At 40.1% G+C, this 24,404-nt stretch overlaps 2 protein-coding genes across 2 annotated transcripts; both read left to right on the top strand.

Annotated features, from left to right (window-relative positions):
* Window positions 1-9,184: 9,184 nt before the first annotated feature.
* LOC127753031 (uncharacterized) lies at window positions 9,185-18,915 on the top strand. Its single transcript, XM_052278489.1, has 9 exons — window positions 9,185-9,505; window positions 11,526-11,655; window positions 11,850-13,304; window positions 13,742-13,930; window positions 14,043-14,138; window positions 14,242-14,410; window positions 15,816-15,942; window positions 16,018-17,793; window positions 17,891-18,915. The coding sequence occupies exons 3-9, from the start codon at window positions 11,966-11,968 to the stop codon at window positions 18,278-18,280; spliced, it is 4,086 nt and encodes a 1,361-aa protein (XP_052134449.1). The 5' UTR covers window positions 9,185-9,505; window positions 11,526-11,655; window positions 11,850-11,965; the 3' UTR covers window positions 18,281-18,915.
* On the top strand, window positions 18,609-22,728 carry LOC127753032 (probable ascorbate-specific transmembrane electron transporter 1). Its single transcript, XM_052278490.1, has 7 exons — window positions 18,609-18,750; window positions 19,226-19,333; window positions 19,487-19,538; window positions 19,683-20,636; window positions 20,840-20,888; window positions 21,671-21,870; window positions 22,149-22,728. Exons 4-7 carry the CDS (start codon window positions 20,466-20,468, stop codon window positions 22,404-22,406), a joined length of 678 nt encoding a protein of 225 aa, XP_052134450.1. The 5' UTR covers window positions 18,609-18,750; window positions 19,226-19,333; window positions 19,487-19,538; window positions 19,683-20,465; the 3' UTR covers window positions 22,407-22,728.
* Window positions 22,729-24,404: the final 1,676 nt, after the last annotated feature.

Here is a 24,404-nt window from a genome sequence, read left to right as displayed (position 1 = left end):
GTGGAAACTCATCTCCTCACTCATCAATGCTTTGACACATTGATACTCCATAGTACAGTGAATGTAGACAGTAGAATGGAAAAAGCGAAATTTGGCTAAATCCCAAATTAAGATATTTATCTTCATTATTTTAGACACAATGTTTTGCCAGCTATACCTTATCGTCCTCTTCAGCGTTTTTGTAACGATCTTCCTAACACAACCAACTATATTATAGAAAGCACCTTTAACAAAAAAAAAAAACACACCTCACATAAACGTGCTTGATCTGCATGAAAGAAAAGGAAAGAAAATGGAATGGAACGAAACAATAAAAATGGTGAGTGTAATCCTTCTCGAGAAGAGAGAGATACATGAAAGGAATGGGGAATCGTCTGAAAGATGGAGAATGGTGGTCAGAGCAAGTTTAATAGTACAGCTCACTACTAGTTCTAAATTATTTATAGCCAATGTAATAGTCAATTCATACAATAGTGCTTACTATACTATTAATATCTGGTCTCACCTGTCATGCACACATTATGTCTTGAAGTCCGTGCTGCAGCTGGCTACAGATCTATAGCCCGCTGCTATTCTCTCTTTCTTTATCTCTTTAAAATATGTTTATAGCTGGCTTATAACCTTCTATTATACCTGCTGTCAAGCCTCCAATCATACGTGAGAGTGCGGTCACCGTCCATGTTCCTTCTCCTTGGAAATCTCAAATCATCACGCAACAGTACTAGCTGCCTGATGAAAACAGAGTCTACTTCTTTCTCCTTAAAAGAACTTTCTCTGATATCCAGATTGAGTTTATATAGGATAGAGGAAGTTTTTATTAGCCGTAATCAAAATTTAAATTTTAAAATGATTTTAGAATTCATCTTAATCTGTTATTCGGTATTAGCTTTTAAAATATTAATAACGTACTTAGATATAAAAATTATAACTGAAATTATTTTTTTTACTTTTTAATAACTCATTAGCAGTAGCTTAAACGAAACAGAGATCATTCCAACCTAACGAGTAATTAATTTCTACTATTTAGGAAGTGCAATATCCTTCTCTTTCAACACTTTATTATGCAAGTGAATGGCTGGTACGGACGGCTCAACACAATATTGATCAAACTAAAATCTGGTAAGATCCCAGATGTCATACCCATGCTAGACGCTCTGACAGTTTGACTTTGGCACATATATTTCTTTTTTTTATACATATATTTCTTTTTTTTATGACATAACAAACGTGTACACACACCACTATACATACAACATCACATTCACACATCTTACAAATGTGTCCATAACACACACTTAAAGAGATAGAAACTATCAGCACGACGGCACATCCCTAATCTCATTAAAATCCCATCGAAGTTTTACCTGAATGTGCGTAATATTTATGTATACCAGGATTAAACTCTAGATGGGTGAAGTCGTGCACCACTGCATCACTGATGCATATATATCTCTTATTATATTGTTTAAGTTTATCAAAAAGGGCATGTCACAATTTGTGTGGCTAATCCTTATTAGCTGTAAGTTAGACAAGTTTAGGCAAAAATGCATGCCTATGGCAAGTGAAACCAAAAGATATGGTATAGCAAACATATGGCAATAAAATAAACATTAGACTTGGTTGATCAAAGTTGCTTGCTAAAGTTGTGGCAAAGTGTTACCAGCAAGCTCACGGTTAGGGACACGAGGAGGACGCAACATTTTTAACCTTACGTTTTTCATTTTAGTTTCTTTGTTTTAAGAATTGCACTTCTTTCTTATACTCTTATGTCATATGCTTTAATTTTTTCGCTGATTACTACTCCATCCATCCCATTTTGATCCTGCCCTAAGATTTTTTTAGGTCTTCCCAAAATGATTATAATTAACAAGTGTCTTTTCGTTACATCCATTGTGGATGTAGATACCGGATTTTAATCCATTTTCTAAAAAAAAGGTGTCTTTTCATTTATTTGTACAGAGAGTAAATGGATATCATTAAATGTGTTGCATGCAACCAATCGAAATTAATTTCTATTGATGCAATGGCATGCAATATTTAAAGCATGAGTAATCTACGGGTCACGAAGTGATGGAGCACCTTAACCGATTAGAATTACTTTAAGAATGATAAATATTTTGGTGTCTTTGGTTTTTATGCCTTTTACTTAGGAGATGATTAAACTGAGATGGAGAGAGTACTATTTTCCATTTTCTTTTATGACATACTCCCTCCGTTTTTTAAATAGATGACGCCGTTGACTTTTTCTCACATGTTTAACCATTCGTCTTATTCAAAAATTTTATGCAAATGTATAAGATATAAATCACACTTAAAGTACTATGAGTGGTAAAACAACTCATAACAAGATAAATTATAATTACATAAATTTTTTGAATAAGACGAATGGTCAAACATGTGAGAAAAAGTCAACGACGTCATCTATTAAAAAAAGATGTAGTATAAAGTTGTTTCCCCCAATTCTTTAGATAATATTTTTTTCTCGAATGTTTTGTTTTTTGGTCTCATGAAAGTTGAAGTGGGAACTATGGTCCAGGGCACTGACAATGAGCTGATGATCTAGATGCTTACCCCCACCGTAGTCACTTCTAAAATTGTGCTCAGTCTTTACCAATAGGACGAAAAGTGCCAACCCATGCAAATGGATTTGGTTGTCACTGCCCATCAAACAATATCTAAAATGGTGCATATAAAGCATATAACACATCATCTGAGTTTGTTTTTTTTTAAAAAAAATAGTGCCATCTGCTTAGTTATAACGAAATGGCATATCAAACATACCATCTAGGGGTGTCAACAGGTCGAATGCTAATTGAATAGTGGACTTCCATATTTTCTATACAAAGACTAATCGAACCATTATCTTAAAAGAAAGACTAATCGAATTTGAATATTCATGGATGCAAATATGAATCAAATGCAGGAACAGATTGATATGAATTTGAAACGGATATAGTTTAATTAGATCAGTCAAATCATTGCTTGAAACTATTGGTGAGACGCTATATATCATGATTCTGCAACTCTTCTTTCACATGTCGCAACACTCTATGTTCAGGATGCCCTGCTAATATATCCAATTGAGAACCAACCATCAAAGTACACCCTGTCAAACCATACCAAAAGGGAAACACTAATCCAAAAGCCATCACAAAATATAGTAGGCGATTAGCCTAGTTAGATCCTTGCTCAAATAACTCTTACACCGTCAACCCACAAATATAAATATTTCTAGAATTTTTTTAAAGTAGAAATTAAGTTCGAGGAGAAAATACTTTCTGCCCTAATTAAAGAAGGGATGGAAAGGGGTAGGAGGGGGCAAGGGCTAAGATGACAAGAAATTTGAGTAAGAGATGATAGATAAGAGACGTCGTACTCTAATATGATTTTATTTACAGACAAAATGTAAATGCTTGGAATGCTTATATCTGTGGATAGAAGTAGGAAGTAACTATACAATGGCAGCACACCCATCATAAAAGTTGTTTGAGCATTTGAGATGTGCAAGCTATTCACATCACATCCCTGTCACTATCCCATCCCATGTGTTCCTTTGCTTTGCAATTGTCTCATGCATGAAATGAACACAACACCCACATTCGCACACATAGCAAGGAGGAGTATGAAGAATATCAAGCTGATAAGTGTCTCATTTATTAAGGTCCTTTTCTCCTCTTTTTCCTTGATGGAAGAATGATTTCAGCAAGGAATGATGCTTTAAACTCCTGCCAAGTGTAGGCATAGGGTGCGTTTTCGTTTGATGGACAAAGGAGAGAAAAATACCTCATTTTCTACATGCATGCTTTTCAATGCTAAACGTGTGCTTTTTAAAAAAAGAAAAAAAATAAAAATAGCTTTAAAAGAATTATATTAATCTATTTTTAAATTTAAAATAATTATTCCCTCTGTCCCTAGATATTTGACACCGTTGACTCTTTTAAACATGTTTGACCGTTCGTCTTATTCAAAAAATTTAAGTACTTATTAATTATTTTCCTATCATTTGATTCATTGTTAAATATACTAGTTCTAAAGTTTTTGAATAATATTCACAAATTTTTTTTAATAAGATGAATGGTCAAAAATATTTAAAAAAGTCAACAACATCAAATATTTAATGACAGAGAAAAATACATTTAATTAATCATACGCTAATGAATCATTAATTATGCATGCCTTCTTGATCTTCTCTTTTTTTCCCCTCGCAAACACAATCCAGGAGCTGCCGCTAACACAATTCCAAGGATCAAAGGAGCTTTGGAATTCCAAAGCCTGGTCCTGTGGGCCCCACCCCAAACCCCCATCCCTCCCTCCTTCCAGATCCAAACGATTTCTGACCTACCCGTCTCACTTGTAAAACCCTCACTGACATGCGGGCCCATAAGGCCCTATGGCCCACGCGCACGTCACCTAAGCTGGGTTCTTATCTGGTCGAACAAATTAACTCATGCCTCTTTTGTTATTTCGCACAGGAAAAGCTACCCAATAAACGCTGACGTGGTAGGTGGGGCCCGCGCATCAGTGGGAGACTCACCGACCGAGCTCTCTCGGGTGCGCGTAGCAGAACACGCTGCCTTTCCCGATCTCCGGGCGGCCTGGGCTTGGCCACGTCAGCATGGCACTGACACCTCGGCCCCACCGCGGTGGCCTCCCTGTGGGCCCCACACGTCAGTTGCGTGCGCGTGGCGCCGTGATGAGGAGGCCGTCCACTCCACTACACCGTTTTTTTTTCTTTTTTTTTTCGAGTTCGCACCTGCGTCAGGTCACAGGTGGGTGAGAATGTGAGATCGAAGTCGAACTGTGCAACTTTTACGCGGATACCCCTCTGATTTTTAGTTTGTTACCTTTTTCAGATGCACCCCTACAAGTTTAGGAATTTACGTAGGACTGTGACGGCTTAGGATTTTTGATGCCCTGAAGGTTAGAAAGACAGGACGGGCAAAGACATGGACAAACCTTTGACACCATAATTGGATTGGGAGGGTGGCTAGGAGTTATGGAACAAGGGAAAAAAAGGCTATGGCATAAAACAAGTTATGATCCAAGATGGGGACATGAGGACCATCTATGATGGCCTGAGCAAAAGGAGACGATGGTGGCGATGGTTTGGGAGTAGCGTTTTGTAGAATCAATAGGGTTAGATGGTACATGTGACGTCGATGGATGTGTGAGAAACGTCGTGCATTCAACCTAGATTTTTCTTGAGAGAATTCAGTTCATAGCACAAAAATGATATTTTATAACTAGCAATTGAACATGAGAAAAAAGATATAGTTCTACACATTTGTGTTAATACGCAACACAAAACAATATTTGTGACTAGAAATTTGAAATGTGCAAAAGGCCAGTGTTATTATTATTTTACTAAGAAGGTAACCCTCGCATTCACGCGTGTATGCATCGTAGGTTGTGTTTGAGATACTTATATAAGGTCGACTGTGCCAAAATGTCATATTTCTTATATAGCAAAATATAAACATATGAATCTTGCATTGTTGATTTGATTGTAATTTGAGCAATAGGTAGATAAGAAATCAGACGTACTGTTCATAATTATTGATTTTTTTGTATTTAAGTTTCACGGCTAAAAAATAGGGAGGAGGAGATTAACGAAGAGCATAGAACTCGAGTCGGAGGGAGGGGTGTGTAGTGCTATGTGCATGAGTGTTGACGGTCGTTACAGATAAATTTCGATCATCAATGTAACTAAAATAATGGAGAATTAATTGTGCTTGCAATGCATATTTATTTCAGAATAATATAGTTCCACTTGTACTTAGAGAATAATAAATAATATGTTGTAGGAGTTTATCAAATAAAATAAAGAGAAAGTGAATAAACCTCACTCCTAAGCAAGCAAACGGATAGGGAGGGCCCACAAGATAGGTGTAACCGCCTTAACTGCCACAACCGTCAATAGGACCCACCTGCCAGCCACCCTGCCAAACCTGGAGTCCTGCTGGGCTGGCCCAGGCTAGCTGCGGCTCCAGCTGGCCTTACACGTGGATGTCCAGGATAGCTTATTGTTGACGGTTACAGGGGTAAAATGGACATTTCGCATGGCAGTAAGTGTCATACCGACCCTATAAAAGGAGAAACTCATTCACTCTCTCAACACGCTCAAGCAAGCTCAAGATTCCTTTTCATACTTTATTTAGTAGTTTAGTGCTAAGTGGAAGTAGTATAGAATAATTCTCGGAGTCCTCGAAGCTTCCGGAAGAGTTTCGGTATGGCTCTAGTAGCTTTTTTATTCTCTTCTGTATATATTCTCGGTATTCTACTTAGTATGAGTACTGCTCTTACTTTATATTTGCGTCGGTATAATTGTGTGGGTAGCCTACTAGAGAGGTGCAATGGTGTGAGTTTAATGCCCGATTTATCGGTTGCTTTATATCATCTGCAGAGGTGTAGAGTAGTATTTATTAATGTAAGCATGGTGCTTAGATTAGTAAGTATCATTATCTGGGCATATATGCTATGAGACAGTAGAGGTGGGTCGCTGATGGTGATAGCTCAGTACGGGTATTCCTCCACGTTAGTATATATTCCTAAGACAAATTCTTGGGAAGGGTATTCCTCCGTATTTAGCCTCGGTTGGACGGCCATGACAAGTTGTCGTAAGAAACTCGACTACTCGGGGTGGTCTCTCGAAATATCAGGAGGGCACTGCTAGGGGGTATTGGGCACATGATTGTATACTAGCAAGTGCAGAGTAAAGTTGAGTGTATATTAGAAGTATAGGAAATGAGTTCTTTCTATCTTTTCTTCCACTTAGTTAGAATTATTTATATGAGGAAATCTATATGCTTCGCTTCGTGTCACTCTATCCTTATATTAAATTAACCCTTGTTTAGGCTTTGATAAAGGCAAGTGATATATATGTGTATTTATTAGCGTGGTTCTCTCTTTCATAATCTTCCCTTGGGATTAAATAAATATGATACATTGGAATACTTCCGGATAAAATGCTACAATGGTATATCCGTGCACGTGCAGATTACTTCTGTAACCATAAATATACCAGGACTATTCCTGCTGGGAATGAATATTTTTAGTCATGCCGTTAAGAAATACCAATAATGAGATGGGAAGGTGGTTGGGACTTTCTTTTTCTAATTTATCTAGATGATTTAAATGAATACTGATAATTAGATTTTTTTCCCCTCAGGTTTTGAGGATTTTCTTTTCTAATTTTTAAGAAGTGACATGTCACGATTTAAGAGTTTTCTAAAAGCAGATTTTGTGGTTGAAAATAATATTAATAGGTCATCGATTTAAGTGAAAACCCGATGGTTAGACGTTTTAATTTTTTGTTTAAATTTTAGGTATTTTTTTAATTTTTAAAACATGACACATGTTGACTTAATAACGCTCTAAAATGTAAAACACGGTGACTTTGTATTTTTCTATTTTTTATTATATATAATGATTTAAGATGACATACTACATATTGTCAAATTTTGTCATTGTCAATATTTGTAACTAGGTGAAACCCCGCGCATTGCTGCGAGAGTTTATTATGATAGCACTAGGTAAAAATAATGTGTAAGATAGCTAGACAATATAAACTTATGTAAGTTGATGTGGCTTTATGAGAGAAGAAAAGGATGGAGATAGTTTGGATCATAGATTAATCATTTAAGAGCTAAAAACAATTGAGGTGATATGACTTCATAAGAAAAGAAAAGGATGAAAACAATTTGGACCATACATAATCATCTAAGGACAAAATAATTGATATGATATGGCTTAATGAGAGAAGAGAGAGAACATATTAGTTAGGATGAACTATATAGGTATAAAAATATGAGACATATTGAAATATTATGTGAATTATGTGAGATGATGATTTAGGGCCTATTCGGCTGCTTTGTTAGCAGCTGCACAAAGAAAACACTGTGGCTGTTGGCTACAACACAGTGAAAAAGAGTGTAGCCGAATAGAACCTTAATATGCTTGTAGTTAAAAAGCTATAGAATTTAATGAACTATAAAATATTTTATAGATAATATAACATTGTTGTATGATGATGTTTAAATGTAATAATTGTTAGTGTATGATGATGTGACATCTTTTCATGTTAAGCTTAGGATTTAGTGGGCTTAAACTTTACAGTAAGAGATGACTAAATACATGCTTGTTGTTTTCTAATGCCCTTGTGTCAAAACTTCACACAAATGTTTCATAACAATCCAAAGGTAGTTCCGTAACTTAAGATGATCGTGCATGCTTTTTCTCCCCCCGTTTTTTTTACCGTGTTCAAATCTGCACAAGAACGAAAAGTTCACATGTATTAAACTGCTACGAGAAACAATTGAATATTTCTTGCACGAATTATCCTCCTAACTAGGATAAAAGCAAATGTATTTTGTCGGCAATAAACCGTTTGCTAAGTTGAGAATATTTGGATAAACTATGTACTCATTTTAAAACGTACTACCATGTGATTGATAACGTGCCATTCCAAATGCACGGTTCAAGCCATTGGTGCCATCTAGAAATCCGAAGAATTAAAATGGCAGTAATTAAACCATCCTTAAAAAGAAAAAACAATTCAAGTTGAACCATATCCTATGATCCCTATCCACCCATAATCCCAGTCTTACTTGAACCATCTGTAATAAATAGCCGTGCCACTAGATCCATCCATCCATCCATCCATATTTCAAGCAAGAATTAATTGGAGATACCTTAATTAGAGAAAGAAAGAAAGAAGAGCAGACTGAGATTCTTCAGTTTCCCCTCCCTTCTTCTGATATATGTATTTAAAATAAGAATTCACCTAAAAAGTGGTAGTAGTAGTAGTACTTGATCCATCTATTTAAAACTAATAATCCAATTGGAGCCCACAGGAGGGGAGAAGAAGTGAAGGGTGAGAAAGAAAAAAAAATAAAAAAAGGGGCCGATGATGAGGAGGAAAAAAACAAATAAAAATTCCAACCTGGTGCGACCGCACCCTCCCCCCCGCCCGACCCGGTATCTGCGTCACGCCCCCCGCGCGCACGAGGACACGCGTCGCACCCCCCGACAGCTGGCTCCCACCGGTGTCCGGGCCCACCTGGCGGTGACGTTAGAGGCGGAGCGGGGTACAACCCGGGTGCGGGTAGCCCGGTGGCCTCGAACCCTCTTCCACCGAGGCTATAAATACCGCCCCCCCACCCCCCCCCCTCCTCGCCTCACACCCACCCCCCACCCCCCCTCTCCTCCTCTCTCGATTTCTCGAAGAAGGAAGAAGCAGTCGTCACGCTCACCGACCGCTCGCTCGCTCGTGGGAGGAGGCGAGGAGGTGACACACACCACCACCCAGACCAAAAAAGGGGGGCAAGAAAAAAAAACTTGAGAAAAAAAAAATATCAAACGCATCGCATCGCACCGCATCACACGAGGAGGAGGAGGAGGAGCGCGCGGTGGGAAACCCTAGTCAAAGCCGCCGCCGCCGCCGCGGGAGGAGGAGGAGGAGACGAGGCACAGGGCCGGATCTGGCCGCGCCGCCGCCGATCGCCTGGTACGGAGATCCCCCCCCTTCCCCTCACGCCTCCCCTGCTCCCAACCAACCCTAGGACGACCAACGGCGAACGGATTGAACCCTAATAGATTATTGATTGATAGTAGATAGATAGCGCGTGATGTGTGGTGGTGGTTTGATTTGATTGGACTGGACGCGGCGGGGGATTTTTTTTTAAATATTTTTGCCCTGCCGAATTGGGGCTTTTATTGAGGAGAAACTTCTCTCGAGGAGATTTTGCCGAATCTAGAAACGAAATGGGGATCAGGGGGCTCAGGGGGTGGTTGCCGAATCTAGTAACTGTTTGCGGGGTGGTAACGATCCCCCTCGCTTTACGAAAAATTTCCACCAGATTGCTGATTTAAGACTGGGGGTGGGTTTAAATACACGGGGGTGCTTGGTAGATCGAGCAGAGCAACGGGGGGAATTGCGTCATGGAGTTGTGGTAATAAAGGGATGGTAGTACGTTTTCTCCTTTTTGTTTTTGCGAGTGGAATGAAATGCCGAGTGATGATTCAGTTCGAATGGTCCATGTGCTGCTGTTCTGCGCGTCTGTTGAATGCTCTGTTATAAATTTTCGTAATAAATTCTAGTGCTTGACAATTGACTAGAGTTAGTCACTGCATTGCTTTTGCTGTCATCAGCTGCTGCTGCTATTGCTGTCTAGAGTTTCTTAGTTTCTCTGCTTAGGTTGATCAAACAAGCATTTTAAGTTATTACTACAGTGGTGTATTTTCCAAGTTTCAATAGTCCTGGTATGTTGTAGTATTCATCATGCTAGGTTTTGTGGAGAGGTCACAACCACTAGAAGGTTAAAGCTATTGCTTTATCTGCCGCTATGCTGGCTGCCCTGTTTTTTTTGTTACTTAGTAAATGTCTTAGTGTCTGAAATCGTGTAGGGGTTGGTTTGTGTTTACCCGAAGGTACTCATGTCATAGGTAGCTCTTTATGGGAGCAGCTGTAGATTGTTGCTATATCTTGTGAAGTTGCATAATGGGATTATTTGTCACATAGATTCCGTAGCTGTTTTTCTCTTTTTCAAGAGTTGCATTGCTGCTGAAAAAGATGTAGCCTTTGGTTATGGGGCATGTTTAGCAGAAGCTGTTTCTTCTGTTGTAATTAGCTTTTAATTTGGGGTAGCTAGAACTCAATATCTTCCAATCAGAGTTAAGTAGATCAGTAATATCTGCTTTTGTTTCTAATTTTAAACTCAATAGTTGTGATGCAGCTGTAGAATGTAGCATTTGCACTGATTGGGAGAGCATTTGTAGATAAGTGGTCTTTTTTAGTTCCGACTATAGTTTGGAGTAGCTATGGGTTATTTATCTTTTGATTGGGAGTAGGCTGTCACTCACGGTTGATGTTTTGGCAAATTCCGTAGAAGGGATTATTTGTCGGTTTTAGTGTGTATTTTTGTTCATGTGGGACAAAGTTGTTTAGATTTGGCAAAGATCTCGATGGTCTTTTAGGTTTATACTCTCTTTTGTAGTTTGGTGGTGATGGCATTGATAATTTTCTGTCATGGGTCCTTTTGGCAGGGTATTTCTTCGGCAAATGTCGCATGCACAATCATAATACAGTTACGGTTGGACTAAGGGATTGCAAAGGAGATTGCTAGTGCCGGATTAGATCTAGGATTGGGTTGGGCTAGTGAAAGTTTCTAGACTAGTTGAGCACTCTTTCTCCTCCCGTTATTTAGGTAGCCTCTGTTTTATGCAAGCTTTAATTGTGTTTTTCTTTTATTTAGTACTCTGTTAATATCGGCAAGCCTGACATTGCTGCAGCTCATGTTAAAGTCCAACATCATTCTTATTTTAATTTACTTCTTCCTTTTCTAAACCTTAATGTTGCACACTATAGTACTGGTGCTATTGTTTACATTGCTTTCCTTTAGAAACAACAAAGAATCTAGAGCCTAGCTTGCACTCTTAAGTAGCTATGTCAAACATTTCCACCAATGCGTCATCATTCTTTTGTTCTTAGCTATGTTCTGCATACTTATTTACTTTATCTGTAAAAGGGTCTGCCTGGATGCTGAGATCCTGTATTGCTAGAACCCAAATTCTTGAGATGGGTAGGAAGTGGACAACAAGAGGACGGAGTGGGCAGGGTCACAGCACAAAAGGAATCCAGCGAAGAATGATTTTCAGGTCACTTCACCTGATTGAAATGTTCCTTTCCTGCAGTATCATGCGATGTGGACTCTGCTCTAATTGTTCACTTGTTCAGTTCTCCTGGCCTTCTGTGGGCCAGCCATCTCACTAGCGGACCGAAGCATCCAAGCATCCCTTGAGAACCCTGTTCGTTCTGTATATTACTTATCTTGCGCTGGTTGTTTTTGCAGATATTTTCTACAAAAGGTCAATTATAGCTTTCAAAAAGTAGGTTCTGTTACCCCAGAAGATTGTTATCGAGTCCAATAGTTTCCAAAGGTTCAAACTATATGCATTTACCCATGACATGGGGTCTCGTGGAAGGATGTTATTTGACCTTAATGAGCTCCCAACAGAAGCTGAAGAAGAAGAAGCCGCAGTTGTTGTGTCACAACCTCAGAAGACCCTTCCTGTTCCCACAGCAGGGCCCTCTTTATTTCCGCAACAGGAAGTAACACAGTTGCAGGGGATATTAAACAACAATGCCTTTAAGCACGCACCGTCCGGTTCAGGTTTTCAGCCTTTTGTGAGGAGCAAAGATTCACAAATTACAAAGGAGCCAATCAAGGCAGAAGATAATTTGAATGCTAGCGTAGCCTCTACATCTATGTTAACCAACTATAGCTCTGATGGTGTTGCTAAAATGATTGGGTCCTCCAATCAGGTTTCTCAGGCAGTGGAAAGAGAGGAAGGAGAGTGGTCTGATGCAGATGTTGCTTCTGACACTGCAGGGAGTAGTGTCAGCAACAAAGAAGAGTTGGCTGGTACTGCAACTACACAAGTGAAAAGGGATTCCCAAGAAAGTGAACCTACTGCTGTCAAATCTGGTAACATGATTAAAGATGAGGCCGCCGCTGAGCCCAGTGACACCGAAATGATGGATGTGCCTAAGGATCCAGTGGTACGTGGTCCCACAGGACTTGAGAGCACGAAAAATTTAGAAAACAAAGGAAATCAACTTGGGGATGATTCAGATCTGTCCAACAAGTCAAAGGATGTTAGAGGTGTAGAAGCCAATTATGCGTTGAAGTTTGCAAGTAACCCTTCAAAGAGACCTAAGTTGGATGAACACAAAGAGGCAATGCTAGGTAAAAAGAGAGCCAGGCAAACTGTGTTCATTAATGTTGAGGATGCAAAGCAAGCTGGCACAATGAAGACATCAACACCCAGAAGACAGTCATCCTTTCCAGCACCAATTGTCACACGTACTGTGAAGGAAGCTTTTCGCAGTGGTGGTGGTATTGCTGAAAGAGCTGCAGAAAGACAAAGTCAGCCAACCATCAGGGATCAGAGGCAATCTGAAATGCTTGGTTCGGAACGAAGTAATTCTGCAGATCCAATCGATCAAATTTCTGAATCCAATGGTGATGCTGAGACAGGATCTCAAGGCCGGCCAAAGAAAATGAATGCTGAAGAAGCCCCTGCAGATGGTTATCAACAACCAATGCCAAGACAGTTAAAGGGCAGACAAATCTCTTCTCAGAGATCGGTTGTAACAGGACAGAATACTGTAGATCAGAAACCAGTCAACAAGAGGTCTCTTGTTTCCAAAAAACAAACTCCAGCAAATAACATGCAATACCAAGACACATCTGTTGAACGACTTATACGGGAGGTGACAAGTGACAAGTTCTGGCACAATCCAGGTTTGTTCTTTGTTGTCCATTTCTCAATTTGAAAAACAATAAGATGTTCTATGGGAAAATGCATACAATTGCTTGAAATTGTGGAACTGTCTAGTGATGAATGCTTTTACCCTGTTTTTAGTGACTTCTATTAACTAGAAGTGCCACCATGTGCCACAAGGACTGGGAAATTCTATAAATACATGTTTTAAATTTTTAAATAATAGGGTAATGCTCAGCACTTGTGCTTTGTTATTAAGGCTGTTCGAAGTTTGCTCAAAGTAGAACTCTTTCTTCTCTGATATTTTTGTTGGGCTCATACGAATCTTATACATGACTGATGAATCTTTCCTGTTTCTGTTTTCATTCTAAAATTCCAACAAGCTGTATATGTTCTTAATCACATTGTCTATGTTCTAATTGCGTGTTTCATGTTTTGTAATTTTTTACCTGAACAGAGGAGGCAGAACTTCAATGTGTTCCTAAAAGTTTTGAATCCGCTGAGGAGTACATTAGAGTTTTCGAGCCTTTGCTCTTTGAGGAATGTCGAGCTCAGTTATATAGTTCCTATGAGGAGAGTCTTGAGTCTGTATCAAGGGATGCACATGTTATGGTGCGGGTGAAAACAGTGGAGAGGCGTGAAAGAGGTATGTTCTGATCTCCAGCATGTTTTGTTGATGTCATTTTCCATGAAGCTATTATACAAACATGTCTTGGTTGCAATGCAATCACCTGTCAATGCTTATGCAATGCTTTCAGGATGGTATGATGTTGTTGTTCTACCAATGCACGAGTATAAATGGACTTTCAAAGAAGGTGAAGTTGCAGTTTTGTCCTTTCCTAGGCCTGGTTCAGGTAGCTATGCTTGATTTTTCTCATTTGTATTAAGCCCTGATGGTCCTTTTATCTGAAAAGGAAATATTTTAATAACCGTTATTTATCTATTCTTTGTTGTCAGCTTCCCAATCAAGTAGATCTAATAGGCGGAATGTTGGTTCAAATGAAGACACTGAGTCAGAGTGTGGACGGCTTGTTGGTACAGTCAGACGCCATACGCCTATTGATACACGCGATCCCATTGGGGCAATCATTCACTTCTATCTTGGGGATTCATTTGATTCTAGCAGGTACGCTAGTATTTGGCAAAATTGTAATTCTACTACCTTTTTTTCCATTGCAAACCTATTTATTATTCTGAATGTGTACTCTTTAGAGTTGTGTTGTCCCTTGAATGCTCATATATCTGGTATCTGCTGATTAGGATTTGTTCAATTCTGGTAGACATGGCATTCCTAGAGCATGCAATGCTCAATATATAACATTGCTTGACATACAGATTGTTTTGGTTGATACAATAAGCAACGCTTACATGCATGCACTGTCGAGTCTTTTTTTTTTTTGGGGGTTGGGGGGGGGGGGATAGCAGAAGGCCTGCCATTTCTTTCTTTGAGCGGGATTGAAGGCAACAGGTTCTAGGTTATGTACGACCGTAAAACACTTAGTTTTAGTCTCTGCCAAACAACTTAGGAAAGTATGTTTATACTTGATAATGGAGGAAGTAGGAAATTAGATGGAACAAACTACAAGCAAGCAAGTCCTACACAAGCAGGTCTGTCTACCAAAACTAGGTAAATGCCTGCGCTTTGCATCATAATTTAGCTAGAGAACCCCACCTTGCGCTCTAAAGCCCCAAAAGTCATAATAAAAAACTCCCATTGTAATCAATATTAATTATTTCAAGCTACGTTGTTGCCTTTTAATATGTATTTGTACATCTGTCTATAGAGTAGTCCACCTACTCAGTATTTAGGGGTCCTATATGGCAGTGGTGGTGTGTGGTGGCAGACTCACCATCCACCACCACCATCGGAGTTCTTTAAATGAGTATAGAGCTGCCATTGGTTGGGCTAATGCTGATTATAAGCTGTATGGCTTATCAGCAACAAAAGGAAATTTGAGGGTAAAACTTTTATGTATGTGCCCTTAGCAATTTGAAAGCCAATGCTGGAATATAAACTATAACAAAGAAACCACAAAAATCAACTCCAAAAGCGGCTTATAAGTTGTAGGGCAAACGATGGGAGGCTTGTTGTGTAGCCAGTAGACTCCTGCCAGGGTCCAAGCATGCGTGTCATCCTTGATCATAGCCACAACTTGTGTGATTGCCTTCTATGTTGAAATGTTCTATGATGCATTCCTTCCAAATTCCCAAAAGTAAAGATAATTAGTGAGTTCAGTCCAGCACTTAAGTAACTCTTCATTTGTGAGCCGGTGAGCACTACACTGGTACACTCACAGTTGCATTAAACAGTTGCCCATGTATGCATAACATGCTCAGATTAACTATACATTTGCTAGACTACATTTGTTAGCCTGTAGCAAAAAGACCTGTTATTATTCATGTGCTTATGACCTGTAGGATTTCCTGCTTGATGGACAAATAATATTATAATGTTTTTTCTATTGTCTATGCTTTTGTTCTGAATACTTGACTTCCAATTATCTTATCACTCTATTGTGTTGAATGTGAAGCAGTGAGACCAATGTTTTGAGGAAACTCCAACCTCGGAGCACCTGGTATCTGACTAGTCTTGGTTCCCTAGCAACAACACAAAGGGAATATGTTGCCTTGCATGCATTCCGCAGACTCAATGTTCAGGTAATGCATTTTATATATTTTGCTTTCTTTGTTAATATTCTTTTCCAGTTGTTTTAACAAAAATCTTTCCATCAGATGCAAAATGCTATTCTTCAGCCAAGTCCAGAGCACTTCCCCAAGTATGAAGAGCAGCCACCTGCTATGCCTGATTGTTTCACTCCAAATTTTGCTGATCATCTGCATCGTACTTTCAACGGGCCTCAGCTATCAGCAATTCATTGGGCTGCAATGCATACAGCTGCTGGCACAAGCAACGGAGCTGTGAAGAAACAAGAACCCTGGCCTTTCACATTAGTGCAAGGGCCGCCTGGGACAGGGAAAACCCATACGGTATGGGGGATGCTAAATGTTATCCATCTTGTTCAGTATCAACATTACTATGCTGCTCTGCTCAAGAAGCTTGCTCCTGAAAGTTACAAGCAAGTTAGCGGTAACACAAGCAACAGCTCAGAGACTGTTGCTGCAGGGTCCATTGATGAAGTTTTACAGAGTATGGATCAGAACCTTTTCCGCACTCTTCCCAAGCTTTGCCCCAAACCACGGATGCTTGTATGTGCTCCATCAAACGCCGCCACAGATGAGCTGCTTGCTCGCGTTCTTGATCGTGGTTTTATAGATGGTGAGATGAAGGTCTATCGTCCTGATGTTGCCCGTGTTGGAGTTGATTCACAATCTCGTGCTGCACAAGCTGTTTCAGTTGAGCGAAGGACTGACCAGCTTTTAATGAAGGGCCGTGATGAAGTGATTGGGTGGCTGCAACAGCTAAAATGCCGTGAGCAGCAATTATCACAGGAGATAGCCCTTCTACAAAGGGAACTTACTATGGTTGCAGCGGCTGGCAGATCGCAGGGTTCAGTTGGAGTAGACCCTGATGTGCTCGCTCAAAGAGATCGTAGTCGTGATTTTCTACTTCAGAAACTTGCTGCTTCAGTAGAAAGCAGGGATAAAGTATTGGTGGAGATGTCACGCCTGCTGATATTAGAAAGCAGGTTCCGTGTTGGCAGCAACTTCAATATGGAAGATGCTAGGGCTAGTCTAGAAGCAAGTTTCGCCAATGAAGCAGAAATTGTTTTTACAACAGTTTCAAGCAGTGGTCGCAAGTTATTTTCCCGCCTTAGTCATGGCTTTGATATGGTGGTAATTGATGAAGCTGCTCAGGCTAGTGAAGTAGCAGTCCTCCCTCCACTTTCACTCGGTGCAGCTAGGTGTGTCTTGGTTGGTGATCCACAACAGCTCCCTGCAACTGTTATCAGCAAAGCAGCTGGGACTTTAATGTACAGCAGGAGTCTCTTTGAGAGGTTCCAGTTGTCTGGTTGCCCTACCATTTTGTTATCGGTGCAGTATCGGATGCATCCCCAGATCCGTGAATTTCCATCAAGACACTTCTATCAAGGGCGCCTTACAGATAGTGAAAGTGTTGTCAAATTGCCTGACGAGGCATATTATAGAGATGCATTAATGGCACCTTACATATTCTATGACATCTCACATGGTCGTGAATCTCATAGAGGTGGGTCATCTTCGTACCAGAATGTTCATGAAGCACAGTTTGTTTTGCGTTTGTATGAGAATCTTCAGAAGTTCTTGAGAGCTAATGGTGGCAAGAAAGCTTCTGTTGGTATAATCACACCATATAAGTTGCAGTTGAAATGTCTTCAGCGGGAATTCGAGGAGGTTATGAGTACTGAGGATGGGAAGGACATCTACATAAACACAGTTGATGCTTTTCAAGGACAGGAGCGTGATGTGATTATTATGTCATGTGTCCGTGCCTCAAATCATGGTGTGGGTTTCGTGGCAGATATACGCCGTATGAATGTTGCTCTTACTAGAGCTAGGAGAGCTCTATGGGTACGTCTCTTCCCCTTATTCAAAATTCGTTCAAAAAAAATGTTGTATGACCTTAGATCTATGATTTGGGTACTGATGATAATCTTTGCTGTTCCAGGTTGTTGGTAATGCCGGTGCTCTTATGCAGTCTGAGGACTGGGCTTTACTGATAGCAGATGCAAAGGCCAGGAAATGTTTTATGGATCTTGATACCATTCCCAAGGACTTCCTTGCCATGAAGATCTCTAACACTCCAGGAAGGAACACTTCAAATAACATAAGGAACATGAGGACTGGTGGACCAAGACCGAGGCATTTGGAAATGCTTCCAGATTCCAGGGTTAGCATGAGGCCTGATGAGGATGAACGTTCTAACTCTGTTCCAAGAAATGGCAGTTACAGAAATTTGGATGATCTGGGACGTCCTGGTGATAGGTCTAGAGATAATTTGCCTTTTGGAATGCCTAGGAGGCCGAATTCGTCGAATGGTTCAAGAAGAGAAGTGTAAAGAATGTACTGCTGTAACTGTACATTTGCTTGGTCTGTGCAGCCCTGGACAGTCTTGGATGGACAAGGTGGCGTCTATTCAGAAGATGTGCACTTGGCTCTACCGGTGGATGGGATGGTGATGGGAAGGTGTTGGTATTCACAACACCAGACGATTGATTATGAAACCAAGCCTCTAGTGACAATGGGTTGTAAGCCTCAGGTGCCTGTACCTAGAGATGGCATTTTGTTGGATGGGTGCCTCATGGAACAAAGCTGCTTCATGTCGTCAGTGTTTCGAAACATCACAGGATTTCCATATCTAGTGACCAGAATTGAGCAAGGTGTCAGCTGGACAGATTATGCCTGACATTGCAATGCTTGCTTTTTAGCATGCTTTAACAGAACCTATCATCTCATAGATATACATGCATGGGCATTTTCATTTTGAAAACATGCCGGGAGAAAAACAACTCACTGGCTCTAGAGCAGGTTAGGTTTCAAGCTTTTGTTGCAAGATTGCTGCTGCAGCGAACATTCATGCTTGATATGTCCTGTAGGATTAGTATGCTAACATAGGCAGGGCTTTTGTAACATATGACATAAGCTCCCTCTGTATACAAAATCCGCATCTAGAAAAGTTGATTATTTGATTCAGCTGTCATGTTTGCCTCTGGTTCTGTTGCCCATGGGTTCCCGAATGCTGTCTTGTGTATATATTGTAAGCTCACAAAAGATGTCCCCAGCATATTTTAAGCTGTATTTGTTTTTCGTGATTTTGTGTTCTCTTGGTATTAATAGTGGTGCTTGTGTGATGGTCTGTGTTATAGTTTTGATCCTTTCCAGTGAAGCAGAGTTAAGCCCATGATGTTTCTGTCTGCTGTATGTCAGCCATATAGTACTGGTTTTGTTTGTTACTTGTGTAGTTGCTGTGAAACTGTGATGAACGGTCGTGATTCTGTTACAGGCTTGGTCTATATCTGAATTCCTGCTGTTTGGGAGGATGCTGGTTCTCTCTTCCATCTTTGCAAGCAGCCTGGATGCTGGTTTCTATGGTTGTCATCTGAGATCCCAGGTCAGCATTTTTTGTACTAGCCCTCACCTTAGCATTTTTCCTGGGCTCTTAGGTTTTGCTTGCCGGTGTTGTTTGTTGCTGTCCCTTCCCCTGTACATGATGATGTGGTATGTGCAGGGCCTGTGGTGTCTAACTGTCTATTGGTGAATGCAGTGGTTACCAAGGTCGATGCCAGGACATAGGACAAGATAGGACGGCTATGTTGGTATGTTCATACATATTCTTGGCTGCGTTTATATCCTTTTGGTATACTGTATATACTTGAATGTTGAAACAAAAAAAAATGCAACCGGTTTTGGTACATTATCCATTTTCTGTTCTCACCAGAAGCATGGATTATAATCATCAGGTCTTGGACGTACATACTACAAGAAGAGAAGTGGGGCTTGAGGTGGTTGTGGACCAATTTCAGTTTCAGTTTGGCTGGAGATGAGAAGAGCCTGCTCGGCGCAGACAAGCAGAAATTCTTGCAATGACAAGCAAAGTAGTCCAGACGAACGGCCGCATTTGGGCTGGTGGATTGATTTGCCTTCCCGGTGTGTGGTGTACTTTTCAAGCTTGCGAGGGGGACCGACAACACAACAACACAACATATGGACCAGCAGGAACGGACAAGCTATTAGTATGTGCTTGAAGCAGGCCGGCGACGCGCAGGTTGATACGAATATAAAATCATAATAACGTCCCTTGTTTTTTACTCCAGCATCCCTGATGAATGGGCAATTTGTAGTACTCCAGCTAAATCTGTCCCAGCTGGGATGATTTCAATCTAAGCTGTTTCCTCTGCCGTCCGGACAAATCCGAAACAGTCCAAAACTTCGACCTTTCCTCCGGTTTTATCATCCTTTCCTTGGCTTTGTCGCACTCTAATTCATCTCCTCCAATAGCTAGCTTAGCAGGATTGAAAACTACGATTGCATTGACCCGGTTCTCATTTACTTGAGCACTCCTTGGTTGCATCACCAGAACAAAGCCCTTATAACCCGTGTACTGCAGCATTGTATCATTTGTATGCTATTGCCATCTCTCCGTGGTTGCTGGTGGTGATTGGTGGTGGTGCCGGCGGCGAGCTCGACGTGGGTGTCAGCCGGCGGGCGGCGGGTCGGGGAAGAAGAGTAGAGAGGCCATAGTCATGCCGGTGAAGAGCAGCGCCAGCTTCCGGCTCACCGCGCTGCCGGTGGTGGTGGTCGCGCAGCTGCTGGCCGCCGCCGTGCTGACGCTCACGCTCGTCTGGGTGCTGCACTTCCGGGGTGGCGTCTCCTGGTCCTGGCGTAGGAGCTCTACCCCTCAGCTCGTTTACACGGTGATGTCAAATCATATTGTCTAATCTACCTGTGTAGTTGTGTTTGTACCAAATCTTGAGCTTAATTAATTAATTATAAGTTATGGACACACAAGCTAGGCCAAAACATGTGTGCCGGGCGTGCGACCCATCAACCTACTAGCAATAGGGGGGAAAATCAATTACAAGCAACCAACGTTATATGTTGCTGTGCTTTTTTTCAGGCACATCCTCTCTTCATGGTGATTGGCCTTGTCATCTGCACGGGAGAAGGTAAATTAATTATTATCAGCTAATGAACTAGTAATCCACGGGCATAGGGAGTAGGAGTATACATTACTATCTCCTTGTCAAAATGTAAGTACTCCCTCCTTCCAAAAGTATAAAACCTATTTCATTATTTGATTTTTTCTAAAAGTCTAAGTCCTATTTGTAGTTATTATGTGCTAAATTAAATTGTTGATAGAAACCCAAGAAGCTATTTTAGTGCTTATTGATTGCATGCTCATTAGTTTTGTCACATAGTGAACAAATTAATTGCTTCTTGGTTTTGGTGAAAAAAGAAATAGGACTTAGACTTTTGGAAGGAGGGAGTATTTTTGAGGTTGGCACGGGAATTAAAAAAATACTACCTCCATCCCAAAATAATTGTATTTCTAGGATTCAAAATTCGTCCCAAAATAATTGTAATTCTAGAGTACTAATTGCCCCATCAATCATATCTCATTCAAATTTCTCCCTATTTTACCCTCAACCATCTTCCCACTCTCACATAAACACGATTTAATGAGGGGCACCATAGTCTTTCTTTCAAACCTTAATATATGCTAAATAACATAGAATTGCAATTATTTTGGGACGGAGGTAGTGGATGAGAATAATTAGATGAAGTGTGTGATTGGTTGAGAAGACAAAGTAAATGAAAGAAAATGGCTATGATTGATCGAGAGGAGATATGTGAAGAAATAGCTTTAGTTTAGGATATGTGAAGAAATAGCTTTAGTAGTACTGTTAGCTGTGCAGTGATGGAAGTACTTCATGATGGTTGCTCGCAGCGATAATGGCGTACAGGATCATGCTGGGGTCAAGGGAGGTGAAGAAGGCGGTGCACCTGCTGCTGCATCTGGTCGCCCTCGCCTTCGCCGCCGTCGGCCTGTACGCCGCCTTCAAGTTCCACCATGATCTCCGCGCCCCTGACATCCGCTCCCTCCATGCTTGGCTTGGGATAACCACTGCAGCACTCTATGCCTTTCAGGTGAGCCAGAGGACTTTCAAATTGATTGAGGCAATGAATTTCATGACTCAATTTTCAGAGTTGATTTTAAGGGTTTTTTTTCATAGTGGTTTATTTTTTTTCAGCATCTGTTTTTAAAATACTAATAACACGTATATAAAAGATTTATTCACAATTTTTTTAAACTAAATTCACAATTTTTTTGACCGTTGATAAGCTGTTTCCGTTTATAATAAGTATTAAGCGAAATGGTGAGACGGTTGTATTCCACTAAATCCGGTGACTAAAATTATTTGCAGTGGCTGGTGGGTTTTGTCTACTTTGTATTCCCGGGGGCGGTGATGACGATGAGGGCTGACTACGCACCATGGCACATTTTGTTGGGCATCGTCATCTTCCTCATGGCCATCTGCACCGCCGAGACCGGCCTAGCACGCTTCATCTTGCCCTTCCACGGCTATCCGAGCGAAGCGTTCGTCGTCAACTTCACCGGTCTCGCCATCCTCATGTTCGGCGTTGCTGTCGTCGTGGCTGCCATCCTTCCATCGAGATATTAACAAAAATGCAGCTTAATTTGCAGACTAGCACGATCACTAAACCAAAGTTCACTAGTCGATGGCATTTAATTTGCATGTGAGTTGTAACCATTTCGAGCTTGTTCTAACATTATAATTAGAAAATGGCGCGTGGCACGCTGGATATTTTATATCCCATTAGTACTATTCATCGATCCTCTATAGCATACAAATATTATCAGGTTTTTTATAGGAATTATTTAGTTCGTATTTGAAACGAAAGATATATATATTCAAAATGGCTGATGCTTTATTCGTTAGCTTTTTTTTAATCCAATGAGATTTTCTAGTTGAGCAGTAAGAATTTTTAATGATGTTTTGATAAGTATTGTTATATTTACCATGCAAAGTATTTTGATGGTGCATCATTTTTTGATATTTATATTTTATTTCAAACAGATAGCGGTCAAGGATAAAGAAAATGGTGGGGGAAGAATATTTAGAGTTTGCAAAATTGTTGTATGGTAAAAAAAAAAAGAAACAGTAAGAAGACGTTTGGATCTAAGGTAGCTTGAGGCCTGGCTTGGCGAGGCCCACCGTTTGAAACCGTAAAGTAATTGTAACTTCTGGGGGCAAGCTAGCTCAACCGGGTGAGAACAAGCTCGATCGCAGTAGAGATCCCGGATCTCCTTTAACAACAAGCTTTCCTTTGCACAAATTGCCCGTCAAAAACTAAACAATTAATTAAGATATAGATTTTACTTTTTGTTAGCACGCTTTTCAAACGGCTAAATATTGTGTTTCGTGCGAAATCATTCCATATAAAAGTTGTTTTAAAAATATCAAATAAATCTATATATATATATATATCAAGTTTTTAATAATTCAAATTCATTAATCATAAGCTAATTGCTTGTCTCGTTTTACATGCACACTTTAATCTTCATCCTAGACTCTGTATAAAACGGAGCCTAATGTTGAGTTCATTTGTTCACTTTCCCAACTCACTTTCTTTGGTTTCCACACTCACATTTTTCAAATTGTTAAACGATGTACTTTTTACAATTTATTTTTTTTACGGAAGTTGCTTTAGAAAATCATATTAATTTATTTTTAAAAAATAACTAATACTTAATTAATCATGCTCTAATAATTTACTCTATTTTTCTATTTTTTTTAATGTGCGCGAGATATTAGTTTCGAACGAACTCCGCCTAAACAGCTCGGTAAAGCAACATGTGCGACGTTAGCAACAACCTAGTTTGCCCAGCTGGGCATAAAGTTGGCAAACAACTAAACTTGGCCTAATACTTTTCACCTTATTCAACTGCCATTTTATTTTACAAAATTGCATATATAAAAATAATTTGGAAGATGCCGGCGGTACTCAAAATGTCACGTGGCTCGTCGACATGGCTGTGGGGGTAACAACCAACAGGAAGTGGAAGATGGCGATTGTGCTAGGTGCTTTTGTAGGCGAAGTAACTTAATTATGGCTTTTTTTCTATTTTTCCACTTTGACCTTTATTTTTTTTGTTTATGATTGAGAGAGAAGGAATTTCTTTAGTAGCAAAGGGACAGATCCAATGTTCATTTTCAACCTCTGGAATCTCTTGCTTAATTTTTTTTCCTTGATTTTGATGACGAAGGAAGAAGAATTTTCCAGAAACCTCTATAATCTACTATGCATACTGGTGTTTTTCTATATTTACTGCTTCGTATTTTGTTTTAGTCGATGGTTTTACTCATAGATTTATCTGAAAGTTCAATGCCGATTGCAAGGAACAATGCATGACTGACGCTCTAATGTAATCAGAGGTTGCATGGGCACGTTGCTGATATTTGGAGGAGCTAACCCTAAATTCTCAATGAGCCATGTGGCCCAATCATATACCACATTTCCATCCCTAAAATTGGTTTATAAGATGAGATAAGATATGATAAAGATATGGAGTACTCTATAGCTTGGGCAGCAACGGGAATATCAAAAGAATAAATCCAGTTCCCGTCCTTGAACTTTATGTTGAGTTTTGTTTAACA

The sequence above is a fragment of the Oryza glaberrima genome, chromosome 10 (genome assembly GCF_000147395.1).
Source record: "Oryza glaberrima chromosome 10, OglaRS2, whole genome shotgun sequence".
Classification (NCBI taxonomy): Eukaryota; Viridiplantae; Streptophyta; class Magnoliopsida; order Poales; family Poaceae; genus Oryza; species Oryza glaberrima.
Note: the sequence above shows the minus strand (reverse complement) of the source record. Positions and strands in the feature narration are given on the sequence as shown.

Excerpts from the sequence above, each read along its gene's own strand:
- LOC127753031 (XM_052278489.1), top strand. The coding sequence starts at position 11,966 with ATGGGGTCTCGTGGAAGGATGTTATTTGACCTTAATGAGCTCCCAACA. Across the intron at positions 14,139-14,241 it reads CTTTCCTAGGCCTGGTTCAG|CTTCCCAATCAAGTAGATCT; the intron begins GTAGCTATGCTT and ends CTTTGTTGTCAG. Across the intron at positions 17,794-17,890 it reads GAGCTAGGAGAGCTCTATGG|GTTGTTGGTAATGCCGGTGC; the intron begins GTACGTCTCTTC and ends TTGCTGTTCCAG.
- LOC127753032 (XM_052278490.1), top strand. The coding sequence starts at position 20,466 with ATGCCGGTGAAGAGCAGCGCCAGCTTCCGGCTCACCGCGCTGCCGGTG. Across the intron at positions 20,889-21,670 it reads TGTCATCTGCACGGGAGAAG|CGATAATGGCGTACAGGATC; the intron begins GTAAATTAATTA and ends GGTTGCTCGCAG. Across the intron at positions 21,871-22,148 it reads CAGCACTCTATGCCTTTCAG|TGGCTGGTGGGTTTTGTCTA; the intron begins GTGAGCCAGAGG and ends AATTATTTGCAG.